Raw genomic sequence first — 12,248 nt, 5'->3', positions numbered from 1 at the left:
TGAACTATTTAATTTAGTATAAACACTCAGGTTAAAAGAATTTGAATTTCAAAAAATATTCAAAGTATTTGTGAAACAGTTTGAGAAAATAATATTTAATTATGACATTAAGACTTTTTAGTTGTGAATTTCACCTCACTGATTTTTTCAGTATATTCTTCCGTAGAATTATGCACAGTCAAACTGAAGAGGGGAGAATTCCTTATTCAGTAGGTACAAGCAGTAAGCATTCAGATGACTGAACTGCTACCAGCTTAATAGCAGCTCCTTATATATGACCAATGAGACTTGAATATTCAAATTATGCTAATTTGCATACATAATGAATATACGTTATCTTTATATATGACCAATGAGAATTAAATATTCAAATTATGTTAATTTGCATACATAATGAATGTACGTTACGTAGTGCATACATTTGAAATACACAAATTTGCATATATCGGAAATTGAATGTAAATAATATGAAGGTCTTCACTCAGGCTGGAACCTTTGACCTGACAATCCGTAGTCAAAGATGCATCTACTAAGCCATGGCGGCATGGGCAGATTTTATCAAAATGTAACAGTATAATGTTTAGATAAATGATTATAGATTTCATTTCCTGCTATCTTGTTCCAATTAAAGAATGTTATTTTTATCCTCAAAATGCACAAGATGATAAAAGAATTCCAAAAAAAATTTATGCTTGTTTGATATTTTATATCAAGTAACAGTAGAGGTCAATGAAAGCAATGCCATTTTAGATTTTAACCTTTTTTTATTCATGAAGCTGACATAATCATTAAATAACTGACAAAATCATGTTATTTACCAACAAAAATAATGATATTGTGATGCATTTCTATTGCAAATTGATTAAAATGGTCATCTTTTCAACAGTGTTAGTTGTCCAGTTTCTTATGAACTACTTAAATTTGTAAAAAAATATATATATGCTATCATGAGTAGAAAAAAAATTAAAAAGCCTGACCCATATTATAACTTCTAAGTTAGAAATTTTTGAAAAATTATCAGAAGAATAAAATGTCTAAACTTAATTGGTTTCTTAAAATAGTGTGAATAAGATTGGCAATTAAAGGCTTGATTTGTGGCTCTTCAACTATTAACAAAATAGCTTATGGAAAGTTTATAATTCAGTCTATATATAATATTTATACCAGCAAATTTTTTTGCTGGTATAAATGGTTTACAGTTTATGTATTTTTTTTTTTTTAATTTCACTTTTAAAAATAATTTTTCTCTCTAGGCTTATACTAAATTGACCTCTTATGATACTGGCAATCGTTATAAAGTAGATATATGGAATGGAGAAAAAACGTTATCGGAGCATCTTCTGAAGGAGGGACTAGTGGATCCAGCTGATAAATGTGTTCCAGTTTATGCTCCTAGTGAAACAAATGAAGATAAAGAATTTGTCGATGATGTTCCAGCTGGATTTTCCTTGTCATCAGATGATGAAGACTTGCCACCAGAAAACAAAGATCACCATGCTCTTTTCTGTGCTGCATTATCGAAAATGATGCTTCAAAATATGTCTAATTCTGAAGCTGTAGATGAGGCAATAAGTGAAATGCGAAAAAGTAAAGAAGAAAGAAAATTTAAATTGGCCATGGAAGAAATTTCTGTTAATGGAAATGTTGAAGAATTTGTAAAAGAAGATATTACTGTTGTCAACAGTCCAGTTCTGGCACTGCAAAGATTGTTGAATTATAAGAAAAGGAAGGAAGTTTCCAAGAGGTATATTGAATTTTTTTGGTTTTATCAGATTATATAAATTCTTATTTCTTTTACCACCCATTTTCATGTGAATATTATTTTAATCCAAATCATTTTATAAAACTCCAGACTTGAAAAATTATGTAAAAAATATAAATATAATGATTAAAAAATTTAAATAATTATTCAATTATTTGAAATGAAAAAAAAATCCTTTTTAATTTTTTACATTTTTAGCAAAAAGATTTAGAAATTGATTTTTCATTCAGTTCTTGATATATTAGAATTCTAAACTTCTACAGATGTATTTCCTGATGATAATATAATGTTTTGTTATTTTTAAAATTCAATTATCAATTTATTGTTTCATTTTATATAGTTTTGATTCAGTAAGAGAAGTATTCATGCAATAAAATTGAAAAAAAAATCTGATTATAAGATTTTGTAATAATAATTTATAAAAATTATAAAAAATTATTAAGTGTATGAAAAAAAAATATTAAAACAAAAAAACTTCTTAAAATAACTTCTTTTCCCAATGTATTATAAAATCAGTAATTATACAGGAGTTACTCCTACCCTGCCTAGACATCCAGAGTAGTCTGAATGTTCATTGTCATTATGACAGCGTAGTTGAAAACTGAGAGTAGATTCTTAATAGCTATCACCAGCCACATCTCTTTACCCTTTCGAGATAGAAGACCTCTATCCTGCACGCACGGAACAGAGCATAAACGAAAGGAATCGTCCCACAAGATGGGGTTTTGTGTCACTAAGCCTAATTTTGAAGGAAGAGGGAATCACAAAAAATACATTTTAAATCTTATTTCATTCATTTCCCCTACCTTTTTTAGATTATTAGTTCAATCATAATACGAGCACATTGTTAGCAATGTTATAAGAAAATTATTCTTCGAAAAATATCAATGCAGATAAAATTCTTATTAAGCATTTACAGGATGTGTAGCATCATGAAAACTGCTTAAATTTGAAGCCATTTTTAAGCATCTTAAAAGTGCTCAATTTTCATAAAAGGTCATTAGAAGTACTTAATTTTCTCGTGAAGGTGTAGAAAGCTTTTCTTTTTATTTTGTTGCTCCACAAGTTGAATATGATAATTTGAAATCAGGGTCGTAAGGGCTTGTTTACAGGAAATATCAAAAATGAAAACTAACAAAAGGGAAGAATTCGAAAAAGTATTCCAGCATATATTAAGATAACGCGTAGGGATTCTCCCCACCTTCTTTGTAATTTTTAAAAAAATAATTTCTGAGAAATTAGTTTTGGACATAGTTTATAACAAAGATTTTTATTATAATGAAATTCAAAATGATATTGCTTCTTTGAATCATTGAAATACATTATTCTAAAGCAGTTAAAATTGTAGTAGCAGGGAAAAAAAAAAAAAAGCTTTCTTTGCTTTTATTTAAACTTAAAAAATTTTAAAACATGTTCATTAAATAAAATTCTTCATTTTATAAGTTTTGTTAAATTTTGAAAGAAGCTATATATTGTCTTGTGCTGACTTCAAGAAAGACTTCTTTAAAAAAATGCTTCAATTGGCATATTTACTTTCTCATATATAAAATTTAGAGAAAATATTGCAATCATCAAAAAAAAATATTTGAACTTGAGATTTTAATGAATTGCCACATTTCATTCCTCCTTGAATTCGAAAACACATTTTTGTATAATGTATATCTCTGACAAAGATGACCCAAAAGCATTTTGAGCTAGATGGGTTAAATTTGGTATACGGTCTTCACATCAAACTTGTAGATTTTGATCAAATTTTCAACAATATCCGTTTAGAGGAAATCTGTTTGTCTATCCAACTGTTCTAATATAAAGTAGCATAATTACTAAACTAAGAGAGCTAGATAGTTAAAATTTGGCACACAGATTTAATATCTGTTGTATAAACATCTGTCAAATTTTGAACCAAATCCAACAAGGGGTTCACCGCATGTTGGTATGTACTTTTCAGAAATATGTAAACAAGATAGCTCAAAATTGTAGAGACTTAAGTATATCAAATTTGATATGTAATTTTGGGGCTACAAGTTTAGTTTTGAGACAAAGTTTTGCTTTAATCAATTAAAAAGAATGCATTTAAAACTCAAATTCTCTTTTCAGATACTTTTAACCACATGCCAGAGATTAATCCCAAAACACTTGCCATCGATCACTCGATTGAATCAGTAAAAATATTTATTTCAAGCCTAGTGTTAATATTCCTTAACTATTGCACACCAGTACCACACAAGGCATTTCCTGGCAATATCCAAGAAAGTTTTGATGTGACGCTCTGGCTGATTTATTTCCATTTTGTTTCTAATTACAGAGCTGATTTTTTAAATGTTTTTTTATTTATTGACTTTATGAATTTGTTTCCTTTATTTATGAAAATTAGGACTTGTTAAAGCGTTTTCATTTCTTCGTAAAACATATATAACGTTTCTTCTGCAATTTTTTTTAAATAAGAATTTTTCCTTATTGGTTAGAAAGCAGGTTTCATTAAATTTTAGGAGCATTAAATGTTCAAAAAAGATTTTTACTACACTTTAGAAATAAGAAGCGATAAGACAATTACTTTTTGGTGTGATCATTTGTGAATACTGCTATTATTTCCTATTAAAAATGATTAAAAATAACTCATTTATTAGAGCACGGCTTTGTTCTGTCACCAGTTTCATATCATTTTGCTAGACGTGTGGTGATACCCATAGGAATGCGTTAGTTCTTATCTTTATAAGATTTCAAATCAAATTACTAAATAAAATGGTTAAGTCAGTGCAGGGAGAAATTTACTCTTTTCATCCCAGCCATGTTAGATCTTAATTGTTTTTGCTTATATAAAAAGCAAATACAAAATTTGGGTTGTGCTGAGCATCTACATCACTATTGACATTTTCAGAAATATATATGTATGTGATATTTTAATTATTAAAAATGTTGAAAAAGCTTACAAATCTTTATTGTTAATCTTATAAAAGTTGACTTAATTTTTTTTTGGGGGGGGGGGGTGTATAATAGTTTTCCTCCATTTTTTTTATAATTTCTATGCTTTTGTCAAATCCAAAAAGGCATAATTTTACAATAAAAAATGGTGTGCAATTACAGAAATAAATATTAAAATTAAAAAAAAAAACACTTGAAAATAATTCTTGAAAATTAATTTTAACAAAATCCATGCAATATTATAAAACAGAAAAATACTATGCTTAGAAAATACACAGTTTATGATGCATACTTATACAAAGGTGCTTAATTTTTGGCACTAAGTTGCTTAAAAGTATTTAATTCTTGCAGCAGTTTGTCACTATGCACCCTGATTTATTTATCTGTATCAATATTGAAAGGTCCCAAATGTCCATTCAATGAAACTGTGAAAGGTGCCCAAGATGATTGAAAATCACTGGAACCTTCTCCAACTTTTATTAAGTATGATTAATTGAACACTCTAGACATGTGCTTTGTTTATTAGATATGTTTGCCTAAATCGATTTTCTTAGCATATATTTCCTTACAGTCATCAGCTGGGGGAGGGCTCTTTTGTATATCAACCCCTTAAAACCCGGACTATTGATGTAGTTTTTAAATGGGAAGTGGGTCTAGGGAATTTTCCTTATCTCTGAAAGTGAAACTCAAGCAAGCTGCAGTATTTTAAGGACCTGAACTAGAAGGTTAAAGTTAAAAGGCAATATGAATGCGATTAAAATTCTAATTGATGAGAGTATTTATATCAACACCTCTTTCTCTGGCAATTTTTACTTAGTTTTTCTTTTAAAAAATTCTTTTCATTGTTAATGAATGAATTTTATTGCTCAAAAATGTTAATGAATCTGAAGGGAAAAATAATTACTAACCCTAATTCTTGAATAATGAGTAATGAAATGATGAATTATTGAAGTTTATTCAAATTCCAATTATTGGATTAATTGGGTCCATATGCTATCCAGAGAATCACTTAATTGAACAATTAGTAAAACAAGTTATTTCTTGAGTGGGGAGGGAGGGTTGAAATATGCTTATAGTATATTAATTTAATTGCTACAGAAAACTGTTATTTACATTTTGTATGCACACATACTGTATTAAAATGTTACTGCTTAAAGATATCAGTCAAAAGTAGGTGTTTCATTGTCTTTATTCATTTTAACTTAAAAAGATTTTATTCCTTGATTACTTTACCCCCCCCTCCATTAAAAAACTTGAATTTTTATAACACTATAGCAGAACTTCAATGATTCTAACAGGAACTTGGATCTTTAGAGTTTTGCTATAGTGTTATCTAAAGTCGTTACGTTTTGAAAATTTTATGGAAACTTGTGATTTCTATTTTAAGTTATAAAAATTTATTTTGTTGTATTTCACAGAATTACACCCAAGATTTTGTGGTGGGACTCTTCAGAACACGTTCACATTTTGTTGAAACTTAAAGAAATCCAATTGTATGAGCTGGATGTAAAGGATTATAGTTTTGTATTCAAGTTAGTATTAAATATTAATTTTTTATTAATATTTTTCATTTGTATTTAGATTTTTTTTGATAAAAAATATACAATTTTCTGTAAAATTTGATTTGTTTTTCTCTTTTGTTGAATGTTTTTTAAGATTTTATTTAAAAAAAATATTTTCTTGTAAGCTGTCTTGATTATTGAATGCTATGATAAATGTGGGAAAGATTCTCTTGATAACCAGCAAAATTAAAAAGGAGAAAAAAAAAGCATTTGAACAGTCTATTTATAATAAGGACCTGTACATGGAATTGTGATTTAATAAATAGTTCTCTAAAATTTGCTTTTTTTGTGTGTATACACACACACTGTAGATGTATGTACATGTACAAATTTATTGCTTTTTTGTTTGTGTATGAGTATTTATTTGATTGAAATTTTGCTAACTACATTTTGTCACAAAGTGATGACTATTTCCTTGTAGATGTTAAATGGGAGGGGGGGATGGATAATCTATACTAGAAAATTGCTAATTTTCTATATAAATATTTATTAGCTTGAAAGAAATCAAACAAGAATTAATTAATTTTTTCTTATTAAATTTTTAGAACATCATTAAGAGATACAGACTATTATGCAGAAGAGCAGTTCTATGGAGCTGTCCATTCTAACGATTTCACTGAAAAGAATGGATCAGAAGGCTTGAGTATTGTTCTAAAGAAACAAGTTGAAGAAAGATGGCCCCGCTTAATAAAAGAGAACAAAAAGGTACATGTAAATATTATAAAAAACTGAATAATTTAGCTTGTATTAGTTTCCATAAATTTCTTTCTCTTATATATATATATATATATATATATATATATATATATATATATATATATATATATATATATATATATATATTGTTTAAAGTGGATTTATTATGCTATGTTAGAGCCTTTCTACTCTATCATCTTTTTTTTTTTTGTCTCGGAAAGCTTTACTATTTTCTTACAAAAAATATTGAAGCTTACTTGCAAAATATTCCTCATTTTTATTTCACTTACAGATTTGAATTATGTATAATGGAATAACTTTTTACTGATGGGAATAATTAATAGTTGGATGGAGCTATTCTACCACATCTGGAGAATGTGGTAGAATATCCCAATGAAACTGCATCAGCTTATTTCTTACAGTTAATGTGACATAGGTTTTATGACTATGTAGACAAATGACAATGGTTCATTAATTTCGATCATTATTTTATTATAGTGGCTTTCAATTTATCTGGCTAATTATAAAATTTGGCAGATTTGATTGTTTTATTGTGATGAAAGAACTCATAGTAGGCACATTTTTTCCTAACCAAATAAACCAAAGAACTTTTTGTGTAAAGTCCAGGTATCACAATAGTTCAAGGTCTTTTGTCCTTGGATATATGTATTTTCAATGCACATTTTGTTCAAAAAGTATTGTTTTCAGGAACAAATGTCATTAAGGAGATATTTTTGGTTTTGCTAAAGTAGGTAGAGCTGTGGTTCATAAGGAGACCAATAAATGTGGAACCCTATGCAGATCCTCAGCCCTAAGAACCACATATACATATCCCATCCTGATCAAATTATTATGTGCCATTGTCCTGGAAATGTTAATGACACCAATATCTCACTGATTTTCAGTGAGCATGGCCTTTCTAAGTTTTGTATGTATTATAAATGAACAGTTTTCTTGTTTTAAGTCAAAACTGCCTGCACTAAACCAATTATAGATGGTTTAGTTATAGCACCATTCCTATAAAGTAAAGCATAACATGCCACAAATGCTTTGTTTGGCTATCCATAGCAAAAGTGTGAAACATTTTTTTTTTTTTTAAAGAATATCACCAAACAAACTTTAAAGAGCTTTGGTAGCACCTGCTGGCATTTATAGCTAACAGTTAAGCTACCATGCTTATATAAACATAGATGGTAAATATCTTTCCTGGCATAATGTGAAAGAAACTTATGGGAAACTCCAGATGGTACATCTTCCCTTTTTCTCTGTACTCGTTTCACTATTTTTATTGAGTCCTCATTTCTGGGTAGGTGTGGCCTTTCTTCAATGTGTGGAAAAATGAGTGATTTTCCCAGTTCTTCCAAGAATAGTCTTCGTTTAGTCAATTTGTTTTCGTTCCATTCACTATGTATTGAAGTTGTTGTTGTTGATAATCTCCATGGCCTGACTTAATAAGACCAAATCCACAAATCCGTTGACAAGAAGAAAGTCAAAAACGAGGAAGGGGGAAGAATAAATTTCTCCCCAAAGAATTCCTAAACAGTCTAGAATATGTTCAGCAGAGGCCTGATGTTTGCAGCATTTCGGGCAAAGAGGGTAAAATTTTTCACCCTGAGAAAAGAAAAGACATTTAAGGTGGCCACTATCAATTGTCAACCAATTCATGGGGAGGGAAGTGCAGCTTCTGTGAGTCAAAAGACTGGAGCACTAGGAGGTAGAAGACTGTCTTAGCTCCTTCGCCTGCAGATTTTAGCTGGGCATAGTGGAATGGCCACCACGCCTTGGGTGACCCTACCAGGAGCAAGCTCCCGACGTACTTCACTCACTCTGACCAGGGACACCCTCCCGCCACGAAGAGGCAATTTGTAGGACTTGGGAGGGATGTATTGAAGTACATAGAACAAATGCATTGTACGCAGAAGTATCAAGCGTGTTATAGAATACTATCATAGGCCAGCAATTTTTTTTTTTTCTTTTAAAAGTGTATGTGTTTAAACGTTGATCAAGAGTATCCACAGCCCCTTTAGTTGAATTATAATCTAAGATCATTAATGGTTTTTTTGTCAGGTCTGTTGCTAATTTCTTCGTCATGATGCAAAGTGCTCATAAGAATAACCTTCTTGTTCTTTTTTTGGGATGTAGTTTAGAACTGCTGTGTCCTCTGTAAAGTAAAATGAGAAGTTGTGAATTTTTTTTGTTTGGCATTTGTTCAGGAAGTTCTGATTTATTTTTTCTAATGGTACCAAGCATAGTCATTTTCCGTTTTAGAAGAAGTTATCCTAAGCTGTAGGATGTGAAAAAATTATCGTATGTAATATTGTGCCCTTAATACCCATAAGTAAGATCACACACTACTTGCATTCCCCGAATTTTCTCTGGCTTTGACCCTTATTCGTTTCCAGTGTAAATTTGTGTTTTCAGTACATACAAAGTTTTATTGTCACTTAAAGTCCATATCTTGATTCCCTATTTAGATGGCTTACTTTGTATATACGTTTGAAAGGACATCGACCACGTAATCCTACTAATCGTTCATCTATAGTAATATTTTCATTCAGATTATATATTTTTGGTAGAATTTATCCACTTTTTTTATAGATATCTCGCACTGCAGCTAATTTATCCATTTTTTTTTCTTTCTTGACGAGTGGATTTATTATCAAAACGAATAACTCTTGATATGATGCAAAATGTTTCGAGGGACATTGTCGCACAAAATATATTTCTGCCAGTTTTTTTATTCCATAAGTTTTTTGTTGATTCTCCATATAATTTATAAACGCCAGCTAACAACAAAAATCAAATACATTCTTGAAAAGCTTTACTTTCAATATTTTCCACTTTTTTTTTTATAAACACTTTCTCCTTCAATATTGATGATATTTATGATTTCGTTTTCAATTGTAAAATTGAATACTGAATCAAATGCACTTTTTACGCCTGACATCCTTGCCATTGCATATTTTGTGATCACTGGAGTAGTTTTTATAATATTAGCAGCGGTTGATTGAGAAGAATGTGGCAGCTGATCCTTTTTATTTTATGATTCTTGGACTGAATAATCCCTTTATAGTTTATTTGTTGAATATCGGTATCAAAATCGTTGTGAGAACTTTCACTCTCAATTTCATCACTTGTATGATTTTCATACTCCGATATTTCTTCTTCGCTGTCAGAAGCTTCTATTAGTTTAGCTATATCAGAATGACTCAAATTCCTGCGATTCGCCATTTTTTCTCTTACTTTCGCAGGCACAGCTCTTTTACAGTGTATTAGAAAGTGAAATACAGCAGAGAAAAGATACATTGCAATAAGAGCAAAGAGATTGGCCCCCTGCAAATCATATCAATCTTTTGACCTTGTATGCGTTCTTGTCATATGTGACCAAACACATAAGTTAACGAAAAAGGTTTTGAAAACGGATAAGTTACAGAAACTAGTAATATTCTTCTCTTTTGAATTATGCCAAGCAAAAATAAACATGTATGAGTAAAAATAATTTTTTTTTTTTTTCATTGCATCATATTGAGCAGAACGGTAAGTTAGGTATAAATGGAAAAATATTTCTTCGAAATAAAAATAAACCTAAATCCCTCTAGTAATACATCTTTATATTATTTACCAAAGATGTCAAGCAGTTACATGAAAATATCTCGTATTATAGATTTTTCCGAAGGTATAAATTTTTTACGGGTCATATAGACCTGAACAGAACAATAGGGTTAAAAACGATTTAAGTTACCATCTAAATACATGAGATATTCACATATTATGGAAGGGGGAATAGTCACTAAGAAAAATTTAAAATATTTTACCTGCATTTTTTTTTTTTTTTTTTTCAGAAAAGCTTGTGGATAAATAGTTGTTCTGAAAAAGCTTGAGATATAAAGATGAGTAAAATAATATTAAAGTTAGATTTGATAGCTAACCACATTACTGAATATCAATGTACATAGGTTTGTAGTCTTTGAGGGAAATGGAAACTTCCACATTGTTAACAGAATAGATAGCTAATTCATTGGTTATGCAAATTTCCCTATCTGATTAAATATTTTGACATTTGTAAGAGCTCCCAAACTCAACTTCTCTTAGGTTATTAATTGAGATAATGCTTTAAGTTTGAAGTTTTTATTACATTCACAAACATTATTACTTTAAAAAAAAATCTTTGCATTTCTTCAATTTTTTTTTTTTTTTAACATTTTAGTTGGCTTACATTAAATATGATTTGGAGCATATTGATGTCTCTGATTCAGAAGACATCCCAGAAGAAAGTGTTGAAGTTGCTGGTGAGGAAAATTCCCAAGGTATTTTATTTTCAATACCTTACAGTAATCGATGAAATGAAAATTTCACTAAAATAATAGCATGCTATTAAGCATAAGATTTATTGAATCTTTCATTCATAAAATAGTTTGAGTTTTTATTGCATGTATGTCATTACCCTTGTGATGTGTTATGTTTTCTAACCTATAAAGTCATTGTGTTGAAGAATTTTAATCAGCTAGTGATTCTCCAGCAGTATCTTAAAAGTAAATTAATTAGTAATGATTAATAGACTTAATACTTTTTCAAATTCAGAATGTCTAATAAGAATTAACTGCTTCAAATAGTTTAGTTATTAGATGTGAATATGTATTATAATAGATTAGTGCATTTGCTAATAATTAATACTAAGATAACATTATTGTTTAAATATAGATAATATATGCTGAAATTGCATTGCTTATGATTTATTTTATAGTTAATACAGACTATACCTTTGATGAAGACAGTGATAGTACAGATGATGAAACAATTGTACCAGATTGGAAAACAGTTGCAGAATTTAAAGACCCATATAATATATTGGAATGAATCAATAAGTGAACATTTTTGAGTTTATGGTTCATGGAAATGACCTTCGGAAATGTGATATTTTTTATATGTATAAATGTACAGTGGTATGTGATATTTTGGATCATTTTAGGATCTTAGGCAGTTTTATTTTTTTGTTAAAATGTATGTCTACATTTCTCATTTCATCTTTGTATCATGCCATTAATTTTCATTAAACATTCTTAATAATATTATAACTTTGTCGTATTTTTGTATTTAATCAGATATGTTTTATGTCATCTTGAATGTTAGTTTTACTGTAATCAAAACTGTGTTACAAAAAATCTCGTTAGATTTTTTTTAACATTTGCAATCACTCCTGTTATGTTGCCACACTAGCCTGTTCTAACCCTATATGCTACAATACACTGCAAGAATCTCCACCAGCATTCATTCAATGAGAATTCACACAGGTTGTATTGCCAACT

General features: G+C 29.3%; 1 protein-coding gene across 1 annotated transcript in view; it reads left to right on the top strand.

Moving 5' to 3' along the window:
* Positions 1 to 12,002, top strand: part of LOC129984286 (putative ATP-dependent RNA helicase TDRD12) — a 76,641-nt gene extending 64,639 nt beyond the window's left edge. Inside the window, exons 34-38 of the mRNA XM_056094142.1 lie at positions 1,254 to 1,744; positions 6,103 to 6,216; positions 6,792 to 6,951; positions 11,150 to 11,249; positions 11,687 to 12,002. Of these exons, the coding sequence (XP_055950117.1) occupies positions 1,254 to 1,744; positions 6,103 to 6,216; positions 6,792 to 6,951; positions 11,150 to 11,249; positions 11,687 to 11,799 (978 nt within the window). The 3' untranslated portion in view covers positions 11,800 to 12,002. The remainder of the gene's footprint in view (positions 1 to 1,253; positions 1,745 to 6,102; positions 6,217 to 6,791; positions 6,952 to 11,149; positions 11,250 to 11,686) is intronic.
* Positions 12,003 to 12,248: the final 246 nt, after the last annotated feature.

Source organism: Argiope bruennichi, chromosome 9, assembly GCF_947563725.1.
Source record: "Argiope bruennichi chromosome 9, qqArgBrue1.1, whole genome shotgun sequence".
Classification (NCBI taxonomy): domain Eukaryota; kingdom Metazoa; phylum Arthropoda; class Arachnida; order Araneae; family Araneidae; genus Argiope; species Argiope bruennichi.
Note: the sequence above shows the minus strand (reverse complement) of the source record. Positions and strands in the feature narration are given on the sequence as shown.